The 19,367-nt window shown below is 40.8% G+C and overlaps 2 protein-coding genes and 1 long non-coding RNA gene across 9 annotated transcripts in view; 1 reads left to right on the top strand and 2 right to left on the bottom strand.

Annotated features, from left to right (window-relative positions):
* Window positions 1–259: 259 nt before the first annotated feature.
* LOC119129128 (ribose-phosphate pyrophosphokinase 1) lies at window positions 260–5,260 on the bottom strand. Of its 3 annotated transcripts, none has more exons than XM_037262194.1 (8): window positions 5,118–5,260; window positions 4,879–5,028; window positions 3,949–4,132; window positions 2,809–2,907; window positions 2,580–2,704; window positions 2,281–2,454; window positions 1,724–1,883; window positions 260–1,523 (listed from the first exon to the last, which is right to left on the bottom strand). In XM_037262194.1, the coding sequence occupies exons 2-8, from the start codon at window positions 4,998–5,000 to the stop codon at window positions 1,431–1,433; spliced, it is 957 nt and encodes a 318-aa protein (XP_037118089.1). In that variant the 5' UTR covers window positions 5,001–5,028; window positions 5,118–5,260; the 3' UTR covers window positions 260–1,430. The 3 variants fall into 3 exon arrangements, with proteins under 3 accessions (XP_037118089.1, XP_037118087.1, XP_037118088.1); XM_037262192.1 differs by having other exon boundaries at window positions 3,943–4,132; XM_037262193.1 differs by having other exon boundaries at window positions 3,943–4,132; window positions 4,879–5,204.
* Window positions 5,261–5,924: 664 nt separating this feature from the next.
* The window catches only part of LOC119128668, an 85,349-nt gene continuing 71,906 nt past the window's right edge, over window positions 5,925–19,367 (top strand). For both annotated transcript variants that reach the window (XR_005099060.1, XR_005099059.1), the window contains exons 1-2: window positions 5,925–6,153; window positions 6,231–6,301. This is a non-coding gene — a long non-coding RNA (uncharacterized LOC119128668). The remainder of the gene's footprint in view (window positions 6,154–6,230; window positions 6,302–19,367) is intronic.
* frmpd3 (FERM and PDZ domain containing 3) overlaps window positions 8,488–19,367 on the bottom strand; it is a 61,703-nt gene continuing 50,823 nt past the window's right edge. For 2 of the 4 annotated variants that reach the window (XM_037261261.1, XM_037261260.1), the window contains exons 4-13: window positions 19,104–19,211; window positions 17,993–18,124; window positions 16,984–17,103; window positions 16,343–16,479; window positions 15,136–15,262; window positions 14,348–14,437; window positions 14,066–14,245; window positions 13,845–13,980; window positions 12,272–13,165; window positions 8,488–11,685 (exon numbers count right to left, since the gene is read on the bottom strand). In XM_037261261.1, the coding sequence (XP_037117156.1) occupies window positions 8,906–11,685; window positions 12,272–13,165; window positions 13,845–13,980; window positions 14,066–14,245; window positions 14,348–14,437; window positions 15,136–15,262; window positions 16,343–16,479; window positions 16,984–17,103; window positions 17,993–18,124; window positions 19,104–19,208 (4,701 nt within the window). In that variant the 5' untranslated portion in view covers window positions 19,209–19,211 and the 3' untranslated portion in view covers window positions 8,488–8,905. The remainder of the gene's footprint in view (window positions 11,686–12,271; window positions 13,166–13,844; window positions 13,981–14,065; window positions 14,246–14,347; window positions 14,438–15,135; window positions 15,263–16,342; window positions 16,480–16,983; window positions 17,104–17,992; window positions 18,125–19,103; window positions 19,212–19,367) is intronic. The other 2 variants (XM_037261259.1, XM_037261263.1) reach the window with 2 other exon arrangements.

The raw sequence follows: 19,367 nt of genomic DNA on the forward strand, positions 1-19,367 counted from the left end.
CGTCATATCGTCAGGGATTGGTCGATTATTTCTGTCAATCAAACTCATGGGCGTGCCGTACTTGTGGTGTTTTTTAGTGATTTGGGGACGTTGTTGACGCGGCTGGATGATTTTCAAGTGAGTCGTTATTAAATTATACATCGTTATTAAACCAAACTGTCTGGTTGTATTCATGTCAGAAGTTAACTAAATTTCCTTGACAGTGAAGCAATGACTTTGGTACTTGAAATTGTATCAAAACAAGGAGTCTGTGCAAAGATTAATATCCACTATTGTTTTTATTTAAAATGTAACTAAACATGTGGACACGAATGACTGTGGAAATCAGGACACATTTTGTTATTGATAATAGAACAAGCGATAAAGAAAATTTCACAAATGGATGGCATTTGGAGTAAAATCATTGCAGTAAATTAAATACATAGTCCATTTATTATGGGAAAGCAAAACAAAGAATGGCCACATTTAATATTGGACAAACTACTCAGATGATTCTGTTGGTTTTGTGACCATATGGCACATGCTTTCATAAATGGCGAAAGAAAAAAACCCGTCAATTCTATTCAGTTTTATTAAAAACGTACCTGAATAAATGGCACCTACTCATAATGTAATGGGCATACTTTGGAATTAAAATATAAAATCCCCCCAATATACAGGGAAAGAAAGCGGGAGTACTTAATGTACAGGTGTGTGTGTGTGTATATATATATATATATATATATATATCCATAAATTAGAATACTATAGAACAGTTAATTTCAGTAGCTCAACTCAAAATGCCAAATTCATCACAGATTTGTATGTAGACTGATTTACCTCACAGGAAAATACATTGCATAAGGCCATCCTCATGTCTATTGAAAATTATTTAGATCGTCTTTTGTCATATCATTTTTTTTAGAGAATCAATTTGGGGTTTTCTGTAGCTGTAAAAAAGAGAAACAATTCACGCCATGTAATGTACTCGTTCACTTTTTGAATTGAGCAACTGAAAAATGTCATTTCCATGAGAGTCCAATCTCTCTTGAGATGCACATGTCTATGTACCATTTCCACCTGCAGAGTAACAGCTTCAAAACACCACCTCAGTGGCCAAAACCCACTCAAATGGTGCATCTCAAAAGGGTGGAGAAAAAAAAAAAAAGAAAAAAAAAACCCCACCCCAGCACATATTGTGCCTTGGAAAACCACTTGAAGGTTTTCACATTTTACCACCATACAAGCCAAACCCAACCTTAGATGTGATGGCCTTCTCCGGTCAAACGGTTTCATCCAAGCTCAATAAATATGGTCTATTTGGTGCGGGGGTGGGATGTGTGTACTGTAACAGACATGATAGTTCTTTCCATCCCCAATGGAAGGGAACTTCTCTATTGGTTGTGTTTCAGGATATGCCTCTTTTTATACTGGTCTGAAAGTAGACGCCGTTACAAGGGTACGTGGCTGAATAGGTATGAGACCGACTCGCCATTGTGGGTTCTCCGAATGGCCTCCGCGAGGATCATGGAGATGTCGATAACCTGCAAGATGAAAACATTGAAACTTTTGTCTATATAGTATAGCTGTGGAAATGGAAGATTAACATCAGCTCTCCTGAGACGCTAATGAAAACAACCACTAAAGAGCACAGATGAATAAATATTGGCACTTGCATTTGTACTTCTTCCAAAGGCGTATTGACAGAGAAAAAGCTAGACAACCACTGACAAGTCATGCTCACCTGTATTTTGGGACAATGCCTCATTTTCTCCTCCTGGGGTATCGTATTGGTGACCACAACTGCTTCGAAGCAAGCATTATTGATGCGAGAAATGGCAGGCCCAGAGAAGATGCCGTGGGTCAGGATGGCATACACTTTTGTAGCACCAGCAGATATCAACCTAAAACGCCAAAAAAAAAAAAATCACCCTTATTGGACTTGAATCAATGAACGGAGTATGTTTTTCCAGACCAAATTCCGCTGTTCTGTTCTGCAGAGGAAGCACCTCATGATTGGCTGACATAAGAACCACCATAATGTTTGTTGAAATCATTGCATCAAGGGGATGCATTGAAAAAAAAAAAGGACAGATTATCATTTAAAAGATTTCAGTTAGTTGCAGCCCTACTTACTACAAATGTCTTTTCTAGTCATTCTACTAGTGCACTGAATTGTCCTTTTAGTGCGGGCAAAGAGCGTACCGGTACATGGACCGTAAGCTGGCTAACAAGGGAAATAAATAAATGCTCAAGCGGCTTTCCATAGGTGGTCATACACCAAGATGAATTTTAGCCTACTTGTCGGCAGCATGGCAGATGGTCCCACAGGTGTCTGCCATGTCATCGACGAGGATGGCAACTCGAGCGGTCACGTCGCCGACAAGAACCATCCGATCAACCTCGTTTGCCTTTTTCCGCTCTTTATGAATGAGAGCAAAGTCCACATTTAACCGGTCAGCGATGGAGGTGACCCTGCGGAGGGAAGGGAAAGTAGCCGAGTTACAACTAAGGAGCAAAGGGAACAGCCACATCGACATCCCCAGGTCGAAATTACAGAAAGAAAAGACAAAACTCTCGTGCAAATAGCCTCAGCTCACCTCTTTGCTCCTCCAGCATCCGGTGAGACAATGGTGCAGTTTTTCCACTCGGGTATGTTTTCTTTAATCCACTTTAACACAGCGGGCTCTGCGTAGAGGTTGTCAACTGGGATGTCAAAGAATCCCTGCAAGACAAAAACACTTCATCAGCATATCAACCTATCAACACCATCTGTGTTCAAAAGTAATTAAACCAAGAAGGATGAATACACAATGTGCAAATGTTCACCTGTATTTGCGAGGCGTGCAGGTCCATGGTGATGATGTGGTCGGCACCGGACACGGAAAGCATGTTGGCCACCAACTTGGCGGATATGGGAGCACGGCTCTGCAATGAAAACAGATCCGTTAATTTATGTCACGAGCAAAACGACCACTGCCAAGCGCGACTTTGGGCTAAAAATAGGCACTGAACTGAGAACTTAGAATCTTATCACACTTCCCCTTCCACAATGTGTGATCTTTGTATTGCATCGATTCAATCATCGGGATGAAAATCACTTAGACGACCATAACATCAGTTATGGGCAAAAATTATGAACATGCGAAATATAGAATGCAGTTTGATTTATATAGTGCACTTTACAACAGCTGCAGCTGAAACAAGCACTTCACTTATAGCAATGGACAACCACTGAGGCCGTGAAAATGGGAAATTCAAACACTGAAAATTCACACTCTTCCTAGACTGTTAAGAGTAAATACCAACCATGGTTATGATAGTTTGGATTTTTCATTACATTTATTTATTTTGTTTTGACTTTTTTTTTAATTCCGTTTAAATGAGTTCTTAGAGCAGGTATATTAGTTTTTGTTTTTTGAAAATGTTTTGTTTGGATTTGGGGTGTGCTCTTTGTTTTCATTAGTTTAAGAATAAAAAAGAACAATGGCAGGACTTCACTATGTATATGAAAAACATGCGATATGCGTGTAAGATATTGCAATATCGATATTAGTATGATATTTGTGAGTATGTTTGGACATATAAAAGATAGAAAACATTTAACTAACATTAAACTTTACTTTTACAAATCTCATTACAATTTTGACAAGAACTGGCTGGATAGACTTAGACTGCAAAAAATAAAAACATTTTGGAGACACTCCATATAATGTTCATGTTATCACGTTATATAATCAAAACAGATCATTCAACAGGAAACATGAAACTGTGCATGTTCACAAGCAATGGGCTGTGCAATATAAAACATGCTCGCAACTAAAGCAGATGAAAAAAGTAGCAGCAAACAAACCTAAACAAACCGAAAAGCAGCCGTGAGCGCATGGGCATGGCCAAAGGCTTCTCGTCATGGCGTCGGATGGCAAACAGCATGACTGAGAAAATTAGACAGATGTCCCTCACCCCCACCTTGTCCTTCTTGTCCTGGCGGGCGTATGGAAAGCAAGGGATGACGGCAGTAACTCTGGAGGCAGAGGCAATCTTGCAGGCGTTGATCATGATGAGCAGCTCCATCAAGTTGTCATTGATTTCCCCGCAGCCGCTTTGGACGATGTAGACGTCTTCTCCTCGTACACTCTCGCCTATCTCCACGCTGTATGTGTGTGTGTGAGAGAGGTGACAAGACAAACATCACTTAGCAGCAGAGAGCTTAGCAAACACACTGTGGCAGCAGACAGAATAAACAATAGACAACCGTCACATGAGGGTTTAAACTGGAGGATCCAAATCTTCTTCATGGAAAACGGTTTGCTTTAAATCCGACTTAATAAGCAAATAGTTTGTCTTCACTAACAAAATTGAGAGCATTAGTAAAATATTTCTTACTAGTATTGTTTTAAATTATATTTCTGCACACAATTTGGGTAACTACTTGTAACTAAGGGGGCAAAACTGCACGTGTTATTCATACTACTAGTGCAGTGTTACACGTATATAGAATTTCAGTATCATGCAGTTACCTAGAGCACAGTTCCTAAAAGTGTACATGGACTTTAAACAGAATTACAAGGATAGGCCATAAGAGCATTTTATTGATAGACATTTTACGGTTGCATTAGTAGGCCCAAGTAACAGAAAACTAGTGAGACACTCGTCCTTCCAGTGCTTTGAATTGGCTTACTGGTGAGGAAGACAAGTATATGGACCTTAAACCGGGTATCGAGAATATCGAATAAATGCTCAAGCACATGTTGTAGCTGGATAGCCGAATAAACAAAGCTCCAATCGACACATGCGCGGTGATTTCTACGTGATATAAACGTTAGCTAGGCTACATTGGCTCAGTTACCGAGAGATTTGGTTTGTTGTTAAATTAAGAAACAGGGACGATCTACTCACCATGTTTCTTGGTTGCTAAATTTCTTGGTAACCACCTTGCCCAGCTCCAGACCAAGGCGGTCGGCTATCTTTTGAGACAAGTCTGGGTGGGAGCTACCGCTGAATATTTTGATATTTGGCATTTTGCTGCGGTCCAGGGCGTCGAGTCGTCTAAGCAGGTGACGGAAACCAATTGTATTAGTGATGAAAACAAAGAAAAGTCAGCGAAATTATATAATTATTCGTCTGGCTACTCTTACCGGGGCTCAATATTGACCAGCTAGCCACCTCTTGTCCTACACATCACGCGTGCGATTCTTTTCCTCTCGGTGCAGCGCGCGCACGCTTTCACTTACGGCTAATCGTGATGACGTCACACGGACAGCGTCAACAGTGAATGTTGCGTTCAGTTTCACTCGGATGTTGGAATACCCCAGGCACAAATGTATGACGCAGCAAGTGAAAGCATCAGTGTGGTTTTACGGTGCTGTAGTAGGTTATTTCTACAACGTGGCGTCACAACTTTCGGGTTTTCCTTAACGGAAAATGCTTTTTTCTTTGGAAAAAGCGCATGGTCGTGTTTTTACTTTCATATGATCGCAACACAGGTACATTACTCCTGCGTGTTTTTTAATCCGGTGTCCAAGTGAAAGAGAACACAGATGCGTTTGTAGATCGTCAAACTTGTTCAACGTTCCTTTTGTGCCAACATGCCGTAGGCGCAACTACAGTACTTCAAACATAAATATCGGTAGAAAGACTCCCTGTCAGCCATAGATGTCTATTAGACATCTGGTCTATGTATAGCCCTAATTTAGACGTCTAAAATTGGTCCCGGTATAGACCTAAAATAGCCCTAACCCCAGCCCTAACCCTAACCACAACCCTAGCTCTAATCCTAACCCTAGCCCCAACCCTAGCCCTAACCCTAATCCAACACTAACCCCAACATTACCTGATGCGATTGCCGTGTGTCACGTTAGCATAGCGGTAAAAGTCCTGCCAAATAGTGTATCCTTTATTCTTTGCTTCACGGGTTCAAGTCCCGATTACGACTTTTATATTTTTTTTTTTTTAGTTTTTGCTATTTTTTGCAGCCAGTCGGAAATGCAAACGAGACGTTTCGTTCAGCGTTTTTATTGAGAATTTGAACCGTTTTGGAATCAGGGAAGTTCCAAGTCGCTGTGACGAATCTGCAGTCGCGAAACACAAAACTGCGCAACTTGCCTTACAATAACAGTCGTAACTCGAGACGGGGAGCAAGATAACATGGGAGCAACTTGACATGTGACGCAGGTATGCGATGGTGTTTCACTTATTATTTTCATTAATATAATCGTTTCTCCGTGAATAACGTGGACACTTGTTGGAAGGGTTCCATCAGCGGCACCAGAAAGTGACAAGTCGCTCAAAGATATCGACAAGCGTGTGTGCAGAAAATCAGGTATTACTATTGTTTGTATTATTTTTCTTTTCTGATCATACCGTGTATACCTTTACTACTTCAACACAAGACATGGCAGAAAATAAGTCTATCTTAGAATGTGACCTACGCTGAACACTTTGTAGGTAAAAAAAAAAAAAAAAAAGGAATTAAAACAATTATGGTCATTTAGCAAACAAACCGCCCCGAATTGCTCAAAACCTTATGGATATTAAAATATTGCCAATAGTGTGTTTGAATTGTGAGACGCATTTGCCATAAAATGTAATTTTCCAAATATTTCAAGGTGTTTATTGGATTTCCTTTATTTTTCTCAAAATATAACATGAGTCAACACAGACAGAAGACCGCAGTGATAATCACGGATAGTAAAACGAGACAGAAATGAGTAGGTGCACTTAAAAACAATGACAACAACAAAGCAATGAATTTCACCATGGGGTGTCTTTTTGTGAATGACTAGCCACACAGCAAAATAAAGATGTTCAAGATCATTGTCTGTGTTTTGTGTTTGTAAAAATAAATGCTTACTATTTTCATGCTTTTTAAATGACTATACTCTCTCGAATCTAATTTTCTGTTTTGTCTGTATGTTACAATACTACTATAAATCATTAGTTTATATATATTTTACAAAATCAGAAGCTGTCCAATATCTGAAAATCATTTTGTATCACTATTTTCTCCTATTTACATTTACAATATTGAGCAGTACATATCTCTGTAGAATCTAAATTTACATATTGCCTCAGCATACTCATTTGTTTCCATTGTAGAAAGTGAAAAAAAATCATCCATTAAAAAACTTTTCCCAAAGGGCAGAGAACTCACGAAGCCAAATGAAACAAAAACACCGTATACATTTTTGAAAAAGGCCTCAACAACAATCGTGGACAACATCGAAAGTGCTTGTGAACATGATATTGGCATTTAAATTTGTAGGATATGCACAATGAGTAATGGTCACAGAGAAATGATGATTTATGTGAGTATTTAGAGGATGCTGCGTCTCAAAAAATATTTCTACAGTTACTGTAGTAACCTGGCGAACACTGTCATGAATATAAAGATAAGACAAGGCAAATACAGATAGTATTTGTTATATAATAATGTTACCAGCATATAACACTACTCATTTTAATGTAGCATAATACACTTTTTTTTTTTTTTAAACCAATTTCATATTGATTTCAGAAGTGTAGAAGTCACAGTTCTGTTGCACAGAACTTTAAAGAGTGTGTATATTAGGTCAGTACATCCTTTGAGATAAGATGGTGCGACACAAAAAAGATTTCAGACACAGGGCGGATGTGTTAGTTTTATTAAAATACATAGAAAACTACTTTGTGTGTTTCTTATATACTTCCTAGATTGCACAATGTACAACAGCACACAGAAAGCAAGTTTATACGGTGCCTGACAACGTAACTTGACAGGGGATTCTATGAAAGCTTTAGATTTAAGAACAATGTAAAAGTTGTGCAGACTCAAATAAATATTTAAGCAAAAAATGGGATAAAAAAAACTCAATTACACAGTAGGTCAAATCAAGTTCTAAATTCAGAAGCTGTGCAAAGTTCTGTAATTCATCTATTTTACAGTATACAGTGAATTTGCACAATCGCTAAAAACATGGTTTGTTTTAATTGAGCCTGAATAGCCATTTACATTGAACCGGCTTATTGTTTGAGTGAGTCGTGAGATGCAAGAGGCATAGAAGCAAAATGATGTAAATATATGTGTATTAAATATATTGAGGGTTCCCCTTCTAAATAGTCTCAATAGGATGTTATTGTACAGGGGAGAGGTGTTGGATATGTGCTACATGATATACTGTAACCATCGCAGGTATGTGCATACCAACAGGATGGCCATGACGACATGTAATATGTTGCTGTTGGCTCTGAGCATTTTTCAGTATCCATATCCAACACTGTCTATTGTCTGAAATTTGTCCAACATATCCAACAGAAATACATTTAGCTCAATATACTGACAGAGTACCATTTAACCGAACATTGCTTTAAACTATGCACTCTACAGCACTCGCTACTTGACAAAATCTCAAATATATTTGTCCATGTGTGTGGTGGTTGTGTGTGTGTGTGTGTGTGTGTGTGTGTGTGTGTGTGTATATATATATATATATGTGTATATATATGTATGTATGTATGCATATATATATATATATATATATATGTGTGTGTGTCTCTATGTGTTTTTTAAATTTATACTTTTTAAATATAGCCATCTTTTTTTCACAGAATACTATATTATTTTCCATGTAGACACAACTCAAATTTACACTACATATAAAATATTATATATTGACTTATTTGTTGTTCTATACTGATGAGGTGATTAGCCCTGTTTTGCTAATGTATTCATTTGTGCATTTTGGTGTATCTTTACAATTCAGAGCAATATCCACAAGGCTACCTCGGGGCCTGTAAACATGGGATGGGACAGCTGCATTGCAATGTTCTTTGCCGAGTATCCATTGCACATTCAGTAAAAATGTAAACAAATGAATGAATACATATTGAGCTTGTTTTGTTTTTGCTCATAATCCTGCAAGTGTTGTCTTTACTTGGCAGAAAGAACCTAGATGGGTCGGGTGAGTGAGCTCATGTTATTTGTGTCGGAGGACACTTGAGGGCTAACTGTTTTTGTCGGCAGGCTGCTTGAATGTCCCATTGATTCTTCTGCTGCGCGAAGAAGCAAAGTATAGTTAATAGCTACTTCCTCGACTTTTCTTAACAGCTGCTGTCTTTGAGTCTCTGTGCGAACCCCTCTGACCAGTTTGATGAAGGTCTGAGTTAAATCGCACAGCACTTGAAAGCTAGCTGTGACAACAGCCAGCATACATGTTGGGCTTTTTTCCACGCTGGCCACTCGCCGACATGACGCCCGGAATTCTTTGAAGCGGACTGCCAACTCCTGCTTGTACTCTGCAATCCGCGAGGGCTGAAGACGAGCCTCACCTTCGGCTTGCGGACTGTTAGCACACTGACGTAGGATAGCTAGTAACTCATTAGCATCCAACTGGGCATTTAGGAAGCCATCGGGCAAGCTAAAAGATTTTCCCTGTAGCGCCTCAACCCGTGCCAGGCTGCCCTCCAGTGTGCCGCAAGCTCTTAGGTCAATCTCTTGTGCCTGTGGCTCTTTCTCGGTGTCTTCTTCTTCTCCGCTGCAGTCCTCTGCATTAAGAACCTGCAGGGTTTTGCTGACAACAGAAAAAGTACTGGAGTCAAGCTCCATGCCTGGAAGAACCTGAAGGGGAATCGAGTATGAGAGCTCGTCCTTCTCACTGCTCTCTTCTGTTGCCTCACATTTGCGGTAGCAGAAGCAGAATGAACAGCATTTATCCTTGTCATCGCTGTCTTCACTGGGCAACGTCAGCAGCCCCTCCCCGCTCTCTTCTTTACTTTCACAAAGTAACTCATTGCTCTGAATATAAAATATACCCTTTTTCCCCTTTCCGTCTGCCTGATGAGACTGCGTATGAACTGGCTCCACCGGGGTTGGCAGCCGTAATCCAGTAGCTCTGACTCGCTCCATCTCTTTTTCAAGACTCTTGGTTTTGGGCTTTACTTCTGCATAAACAGGCGTGTTAGCACTGTTATCCAACTCTCCAATACTGTATCGCCTTTGAAGCTTCTTATTTTGTGGTGCTTCCACATAATTTGTTTGTGAGGTACAGGTGGGCAAGCATGTGCCCTGCTCTCCCCGTGGCTCCCTCGACTCCAGGCTGATGGAACGTATTCGTGCGGTCTTGACCTCTAAGTTCTGAGATTGCCTGGTAGCACCTTCACTGTGAGATCCTTCGGAGACTGTCGGAGGGGTCTTTGCGGTAGTTCTCTCCCTGCCTCTAGTTTGCGTTTCTGTTGCGGAGCCAACCGGTGTATCAGGTAGTCTCATACCCCGACACATTCTCTTACAGTCACAGCTTCGCCGCTGTTCTCTGGAGATACCTGGTGCTTTTAGGACAGGACTGGTGCGTAGCTGGCAGGCACAGGGAGTCCCTGAGGGTACAGGTGAGGATCCTTGGGGTAAAAACTCTCCCTGCGCAGACTTGGGTTTCAGCAGCTCTTCTAAGAACTCCAACTCATACTGTCGAACCTTTTGCAACTGAGCCCTTCGCTCGTCTGTTTCCCTTCTCATTCTCGCTGGGAACGTCGCTGAAAGTAAATTTCTAATGCTCAAAAACGGGGCAGTGCGCTGGGACTTGCCCTTAACACTGCCCAATTTCTTGGATTCTTTAGTTGGTAGAGTAGATACTCTATCTAAAGAGGGGCTCTGTGTTTTGTCTTCTAAATTAGATAATGACTTTGTGACACAGATCTGTGATTCAGAATGGGATTTGCCAAGGGCACTATCCGGTTTGCTCTCGACTACTTCTTTTCTTTCTGATGTTGGAGGAAAATGAGGGGAGTGCTTGGTTTGTACTGTAGGATTGGGTTTTGCCAAACTACATTCCACTCCCACTCTGACTGTATTTTCTTTGCTATTAGCAATAAAGAGGCCTTTTGCTCGTAGACGCTCATCATCAGTAGGAGATGAGGTTTGAAACACCACTACCTTCTGAACCTGCGGATCTTTGATTCTTAACTGGTGCCCGGGTTCCTGTTGCACTGGGCAAGTGCAGAAGAGATCATCGACTGGCAGAAATTCTGTGGAACTTGAAGGCTTCATGGTCTCACTAGAGGCAGTCTCGGCGTCTTGGCACATATTAATTTGCGGAACCTTGGCTGAGGCGGTCCTATCCATGGGTAAGAGAACAGATAAGGCTTTGTCTGTACTAAGCGGTGGTGTTGACTTCTCCTTTACGCCATTGAGAAGATTTAGCCTCTGTGTTTCCCCTGAAGCACTGGATAACTTTGGATCTTTAGTGACTAGAGCTGAAGGTGATACATCAGACACTTTAAGTTCTTCAGGTGATTTAAGGAGGGGATCAGGGATGTCTGCTTTAGTAGGAGCAAAGTTTGCTTTCATTTCTGGTGTCTGTTCCTTTGGAATGGTATCTTGATTGCCTCTCTGCTCTGTAACAACACCGACAATCCCAGAGTCTTGACTGGGGCTCACTTTAAAGGGAACAGTCTTACTGAGGATTACTTGCTTAGGAGGACATCCAGCACGGATTTGACCCACAGAAAATGCCCCTGTCCCTATCGTCTTTGCTGTGCAGCCAGGGATAGCGAGCGGAAAATCGCGGCGGCAGAGGCGACTATCCTTATTGATATGGTGTGCTAGCAGGTAGGCTTGATTTTGGTTTTGCTTCATTGCTGAGACCATCTCAGAAACATCTGTCAGTTCAGAGGAATTTGTCTCATGTCCCGAATCCAACGATGATTCTGGTGTAATAGCAGCCAGGACAATAAGCCCTAAAGAGTAAGACAAAGAAGCGTATTAGCAGGATGATCATCATAAAGGTGAATAATGTATATTTTGAGATGACGTCACTATAAAAAATGCTTTATACTAATAAAGCAGAAATATGACCAACAACGTTTCCACAAAATCCCTTAAGGATTCGGTTTTTGCCCCTCTCAATGATCAGTGCATTATGGGGCTTTCTTGGCCAAGCGAGAGAATAGTGCCTTTTACCTTGCAATGCATTGCTTTGCTTGATGGATGTGCCAAGATAAGCCAGTGTCATAGTCTTAGTAGAAACTATTAATCAGTCGGTTGACTTTTGGATGGAACTTTATCAACCCTTTTGGCTTATTAAGACTTTTGTCTCGTCTCAATTTTGACGATCATCAATCATTCACAAATTTGTTTTAAATGATCCCACATTGAATGATTGTTACACATTTTATGGTGTGTTTTTTTTCTGCTAATGGGACATTTGGTTGCCATTTCACTGTAGCAAAAACAGAGGGGATTCGACTCTGCAAACATTCAGCAATGTGATAATCAGATTACTATTACTGAGGTGTAGACCATAGCAGGACTGAGGTTGTTGACCTGCAGTCTGTGTTGGCTGCTGGTGGTGATGGGGGTAGTCTTCAGAAGCTGCCAAAGCCTCTAGAGCTTGCAAGGTGGATACCAATGCATCGTCAAGTTCCTGTGCATGATCTCGGACTGTTCTCGTGGCCACGTTATCAATAAGTGTCACAGGCACGTCCTCCTTGATATGTTGCTGTTTCACAGTGGTGGGATCTGTCCTGGCACCAGTTGTAGCCTTCCTCCCTCTTTTTGCGTCATCCTCATCAGAGCTATTGTCTCTGAAGCCGGGTGGCGGGGCGGCAATCGCAGGTTGTGGTGGTTGCAGTTTTTCACTGCCATTGGGTGGCTCCTCCTCCTCCTCATCTTCTTCATTGCCAGGGGGTGGCAGGGCCATGAGATCAACAACGCCACCCCCACTTCTGGAAGCGCAACCACTGGAGCATGTTTTCCCCGTGTTTCGGCCGCTGCTCACTGCTGTTGACAAATCCTCATTCTTTTTTCTGTCTTTACAAGAATCACAGAAGTACCTTGGTGATTTTTGAGTTTGAGCCAATGTTTGGGCACGGATTCTAAAGCCAGCATTCTCCACTCTTGGGCTCGGCGTCACCACAGTTACCTCCTCAGTAATCTGTTGCGTAGGATCTGACTTGGTGCGGGGCCGCTCAGTGGCCTCCTGGGCAATAAAGTTCTCATTGATGTCAAGATCAGCTTCAGCGTGTGCTTGGAGCTCCTGAAACTGTTGTTCCTGAAGGTGGAAATGGCACAGACCTAGATGCTGAGACTCTGCAGGTGCTATGGCCCGTGAAGACCCTGACTCCCTGTGCAAGCTTTCTCTCTCGTCCCCTCTCCGCCCTCCACTTGGTAAGCCAGTTGCCCCAGAACGTGGGTGTGAGTGGTGGGAGCCTCTGTAATCTGGGAATAGAATTGTCAGAGGAGTGAAGAGTTTGAGGCATTTGAAATAAGTTTATTTCAGAAGATCCAGATGGAGAAGCAGAGGCGGACAGCTGATGGTCTCATGGGGACTGTTTGTTATTTCAGAGATGGATGTTGAAAATTGAAATATTTTGGCATTTCGAGGGTTAGAGTTGGGTGGAATGGGATGGTATGACAACCATTCTTGTATGCAGACTATAGGTATACACAGAATAAAGCAGTGGATTTGTTCATGCTCCAACAAATGTTTGTGATCACAGCAAAAGGATACACGCTACAATTCTGTGTCATGGTTGGCTGGCTGGAAAAGGAATGAGTAATTTCATTCTGATGACCCAAAATGGTGACAGACAGAGCATGGTGCCATGGGATGTTGATTCAACTTTTGGCCATCGATGAAATTTCAAGTCAACAAATGTCATACACATCAACTAATACACTGTATTCTGACATTTTGATGAAATTTCAAGTCAACAAATGTCATACACATCAACTAATACACTGTAGTCTGACATTTTGATTTGTTTGATAAGAGACAATCTACAGCACGAACTTGTGATTTACAATAGTTTGAACGTTTCAAATAATTTATTACATTCTCAGGCTGAATTTTAGTTTCCAATGAACCACTGATAGATCAAGAAGCCGTCCAACATACCTGTCTTGGTCAGATGAGACTGACCAGAGATCCTGAAGTAGATGTTCCTTTTGGGGTCTACAAACAGTTTGTAGTAGCCAGAGATAAGGCATGCAAAGTTACTGGCATCTGGCCATTCCATGAGAAGCACCAAGGGCTGCAGGCAAGGGAATGGGGATAGGAGAAGTTTCTCATCGTATTTAGTACATCCTTGAAAGAAAACTTGCAAGACTGTGTCATACCTTGCCTTCGTGGATTGAAACCTCCACACGAGCCACGCCTTGGCTTTCTCGATAGAGTTGGATCTTCGATATCCTACTAAACTCAGTCAGAACTGTTGTCAGGTTGTTTTTCAAGTCAATCACGTGACTGATTCCATGGCGAGGACCCACCAGTAATGTTGTGGCTGATTGTTTTTCATCCTGTAGAGCATATTTATTGGCGTCAGATATTTAAATTGACAAAAATACCAATAGGCTAGAAACACTTTTCTGTTTTTGTGTATGAGACTGAAAATGTACTACCAGTCCAACAGTATTGAACAGTATTCCTCCAAAAGGTGGGAGGTCATTGAGGACACGCAAGTACTGCAGCTTTCCTTGAAGAGGAGGGACCTGTCAAGCGAGTAAAATCATACTTAAACCTTATCTCGACCAACATGACCTCATGGAGGCACTGTTGTGCCTCACATGTAATGAGTGCTAAGCGCTTATGCAACAATTTCATCCCAAAGCTTTTCAAAGCCATATGTCTGACTCTTCTACAGACTAATCAGGCAGACTATAAACGTTTTTTTTTTCTTTGTGCCCCTGCTGTGATTTTGTTTTCTTGCTTTTTTTTTTTTTGCAACAGTGGTATTATATGCCTTGAAAATCAGTAATCAACTTAATATTATGAAAAAAGGCCCGAGTCACGGCTAACCCTACGAATGGCACTTGAGAGCGTTTACATTTCAAAACTGAGTAATCAAACAAGTATTTTCTGTGGAAAGAAAATCTTATGAATTAATTTAAACAATTTGGAGATTTCCCAGAATGTCGCTATATACTGATACTTTTCCAATAACTTACTAAATGTCTCTAATCCCCAACAGTAACATTGTTAAGCACTGCCATTTAAATAAAGACACTTGGATGTGTGCCCTTATGTCATTTTTTTAGCCCAAGATGGATGTTCTTAACAAACACCACATCATTATTAAGGCTTCACTCATGGGCACATATATAGGAGGAAGTTCATTTATCATATTATGATATCAGGTTTTTGTCAGTAGTCGCCTTAGGTGTAAGTTTTGCGTTATCAATATGAGCACCTTGTTGCCTGATGGTGGCGGATGCTGGTAGGTCTTCAACAACTGTGACAGAATCTTGCAAACATTCTTCTCCTTGACTGTTGGGAGCAGAGTGAGCGGAAGAAAAGGCTCTAGACCCCATTCCTTTCTGTGACAGAGAAAAAGTGTTTGGGCGAACACAAGATAAATAAAAACAAGAATAGAATGACCAAGCAGAGCCTGAGCGGGAAGTTAAGTGAAAATGTCACCGAGGCTCGCTTACAGCCTCCATCGTTGGTGTTATCTTATTACAGCCAGATTGGATGATTGCACAAGCTAATTATGTGCTCGGTTGAAATTTTAAAGAATGAATTAAAAAACTAGAAGTGAAAGTGATGCATTTCTTGGCAAAATGAATGTTATCCATTCATGTAGGCAGATCGGCCTTTGAAACGATTCTATTTTAAACGATGGAAATAAGGAATAAAAAAAAAATTCTAGTGGCAAACTCTTACTAGAATGAAACTTTTATTAACTAGACAATAGATTTTTAATAACCGTTACTTTGTTGTTACAGCCTCAACCCAAACTGGGACAGATAATTTTTTTCTTCAAAGGTCGTACACACAACTTCCCATAATGACGCACCTCTCAAGCTTCATCAGGTTCAATGAAAGCGTTGGTGCACTGCCAGTTGCATTTTTAAATCCCTCCAGAGATGTTCGATTAGACTCGGGTTTGGGCTCTGGCAGGGCCACTCAAGAACAGTCACAGAATTGTCCTGAAACCACCTTGTTGTCTTGGCTGTGTGCCCCAGTCCGAGGTCATCCTGGATGTCTTTACATTGAGACCATACAGTCTCAGAATTCCACAGCAAATTCCTTTGACCTCATGCTTAGTTTGTACTCTTACATACCAAGTGTGGGACCTTATATACATCGACAGGTATGTGCATTTCCAAATCATCTCCCAATTAAACTGGAGGAACTCATCTAGGATGATCAGTAGAAACATGATGCACTTGAGCTCAGTGTTGAGCTTAGCGGCAAAAGCTTTAACTACTTAGGTAAATGTGATTTATTTGTTTCTTAGTTTTAATAAATGTACAAAAAATATTTTTTTGTCATATGTGGTGGTGAGGGAAAAAAAAAGCATTTATTCCATTTTGGAATGAGGCTGTATCATAAAATATGGAAAAAGTTAAGCATTGTAAATACTGTTGCAATGTAAATAACTTGGGGGAACTTACTCTACGTGCTTCAGAGAGATCTTTTGATTGGGCCTTGCTGAGGACACAGTGATGTAGATATGGAGAGCGGCCAATCGCAACGTGATGTCAGACTTCCAGTCCATGCCAAAGCGCTCTTTGATTACATCATTACGATTCTGTGAGGACATGACATGTGATTCTTAGCACACTGCTAATTGCACCAAACAGCACCATTAAACACAGGGACCGTTGTCTGAGTCATGACATTAGTTTAAGTCTAAGTACTAATTGCGAAATCATACAAATTGATCATCATGTTAATACATTGTAGAGGCAAATGTGATAAAGTGTCTTAGGTCTGACTCGTCAGAATGTGCATTTGCTAAAATCAGCCAAGATCAACTCTTTTATTGGAACGAGAACGTGTCGATTATGGCAGTGTAATGTTTGTGAATTGATTTGCACAATAAGTAGAGCAATATTTGTTTCAGTATGATCTTTTCAAAATGAGTTGGTCCCTCAGTATGAGTGAAAAAAGAAGCATTTGACTGAACTCTTTAAAACCGTCAATACCTGGGTAATATAACTGTCCAGGCTCTCATTGAACAGCCTGCTCTTGGTTGGGACAGCTCCCTCCCCAACAGCGTTCTTATACTGAATCATTTGATCCAGTGCTTTACCTGAATGTAGAGGTATTCAAATGCAGCAGGGTCCCGTCTCAACAGGTCTGCTGGGTCCTTCGGGAAGAAGCAGATACGAAACAGACACTTCATTCCTTGGAAATAGGTTCTATGCACCACCTGCAGAAAGACAGAGTAGAACTCTTAGTCGTATTTTCACAGATTAAAAAAATCAAACCGTTCAAAACATGATCGTGTGTGAAGTCATATGGGTTGTCAGGAATTTTTTTGTGACTTCTGCTCAGTGAATGACTATAGTAGGGGTGTCAAAATTGTTTTCATCCTAGTTATGCTTGCCCTCACGTCATTTTTGGTTCACATTGGGAATAATCAAGAAACAAAACTAAAAAAAAATCTCATTGCTCAGGTTGCGTGTAAAGAGGAACAGATTTAATGAATTTAAAAGTAAATAGCAACACATCTTTAAGGGCCACAGACACATTTTGTGTTTGTACCATACTATTTATTTTTTAATCATCTAACCAAAAGTTCAGCTGCACTCTTTATTTACGGGCTAGGTGTGTGGCTAGCACGTGAGGCTATTGTCCATTACCTAATATGTTTTGGAATCCTAACAATTGCCCCTGAATATGTTTATTAGCACTTTTTATAGCTAGTATTTACCAGAAGTGAACATTTTGCAAGTAGTGATGAAAAAAGAAAATGTGTGATGATTACCACATTACCAGAAATAGAAGCAACACGCGGAAGAGTCAAACTAATTTAATTGAAGTTGAACAAAGTAGTAGACTGTATGGGTTTTATCTGGCATTGTCAAAGAGTTACTTTATATTGGCTGCTGTGGTTCCCATCGCTTGTCTGACAATTGAGAATAATCAGAATAATTACCAACACAAAAAAGATGGGCAGTTTTACATGACCTTTGAAAAGAAAATTGACAATTTGGAAGTCAACAAGCATCACGGAATAGCTTATGCTTGACTTTACTGTAGGTTCTGCTGTATTTAAATGAATTATTATTATTATGTTTTACACATGTTGTATTTACGTGCGTCAAGGGTTGGTTCTCCTGCAGCAGTAATAACTTTTGACTCTGGTCGAGACCACCACCTTCCAGCACGAGGGCAAAATGCTCAATGTAGCGCAGTGACAGGCGGTCCTGCAGCGAAGAGATCACATCCTGGATGGAAAGCAATGGCGATTAGATAAAAAAAATATTGCAGCATAGAAGTATTGCAACAAATACTTTGATATATGGAGACAATTTCCACCTTGGTTACACTGTATTTTTATTCGTACCAATTTGTCATAGTGATATCAGCGTGATGGGTCCTTCCTCATTCTATACTTCAGTGTCATAGCTGTCATTTTGAGCAATGGAGACTTTCTGTATATATTCTTCATTCTGCACAGTGAGTACATACTAAATACTTGAGTGTTGCGGTCAAACTTTTGTTCTTGGGCACATTTGTTTCAATGGGTGATGTTTAGTTTTATTAGATGAGAGATCTTGTAGCACTGACATGTTAATGTAGTTTGGCTCCTGCTCTTGTTCTAATCGTGAGCAATCGCTATCTCTTAAAAGCAAGGGCATGCAGTTTTACTGTAGGAACTTGGAGGGTTTTCCGTAAATGAGGAAAAAGTCCTCCAATCAAGCGGGCTACAAAATTGTGGCCTCGAATGCTGCAGGAAAGCTAAGTCCATGCGACAGTGCATTCTGGTGCACCATTGATTTAATCCGCAGTTTTCTTTATTGATCCGCGCCTTGCTATTATGCTGAAATACCATTTAATCAGGCTGACAGAGACAGTTTTCATCTCTCTTTTAATGTAAAAGCTGTTTCAGGTCCCCCCCCCCTTTCTCTCTTGCAATGAGCAGATCCATGAAATCTAATGGAGTCAATATAATGAGTCTGTTCAGAGATCTTGTCACATTTTTCAAAGGGAATGACAGAGCCTGACCGAACTCATTTATTGCTTCAGGTTCTTAATCACATTGATGAGAGTTTTAGTTATGGGAAACGTGGAAGACTCCAAACCAGAGAGGTTCCTGAGAGCCTATCATGTGGTCAGCACGTGCGATAAATAAATATATTTGTTGTTTTGCTAAGGGTCGTTAGACTCCAGTCTAAATTATGTTACATACTGCATCTTACTTACCCTCACAGTTGTTCGGCTATCAAAGGTAAAAGACTTAATCTGTCCATTCTCTAAAAACACCTTCAGCACATTGGGTATGAGTAGCAAGGAGTCGTCCTTCAGCATTGTCTGAAAGAGACGGAAGGAGACAATGGTATTGGCTTGCGCTTGATGTTAGTTGTGCTCGCTTGCGGTAAGAAATTCAGCAGGTGTTACGGTCAGTATGTCTTGCGTACATAAATACATTGCAGGATCAGATAGAAGACAGATTTGTGTGAGTGGAAG

The sequence above is a fragment of the Syngnathus acus genome, chromosome 10, assembly GCF_901709675.1.
Source record: "Syngnathus acus chromosome 10, fSynAcu1.2, whole genome shotgun sequence".
In the NCBI taxonomy this organism is placed as follows: domain Eukaryota; kingdom Metazoa; phylum Chordata; class Actinopteri; order Syngnathiformes; family Syngnathidae; genus Syngnathus; species Syngnathus acus.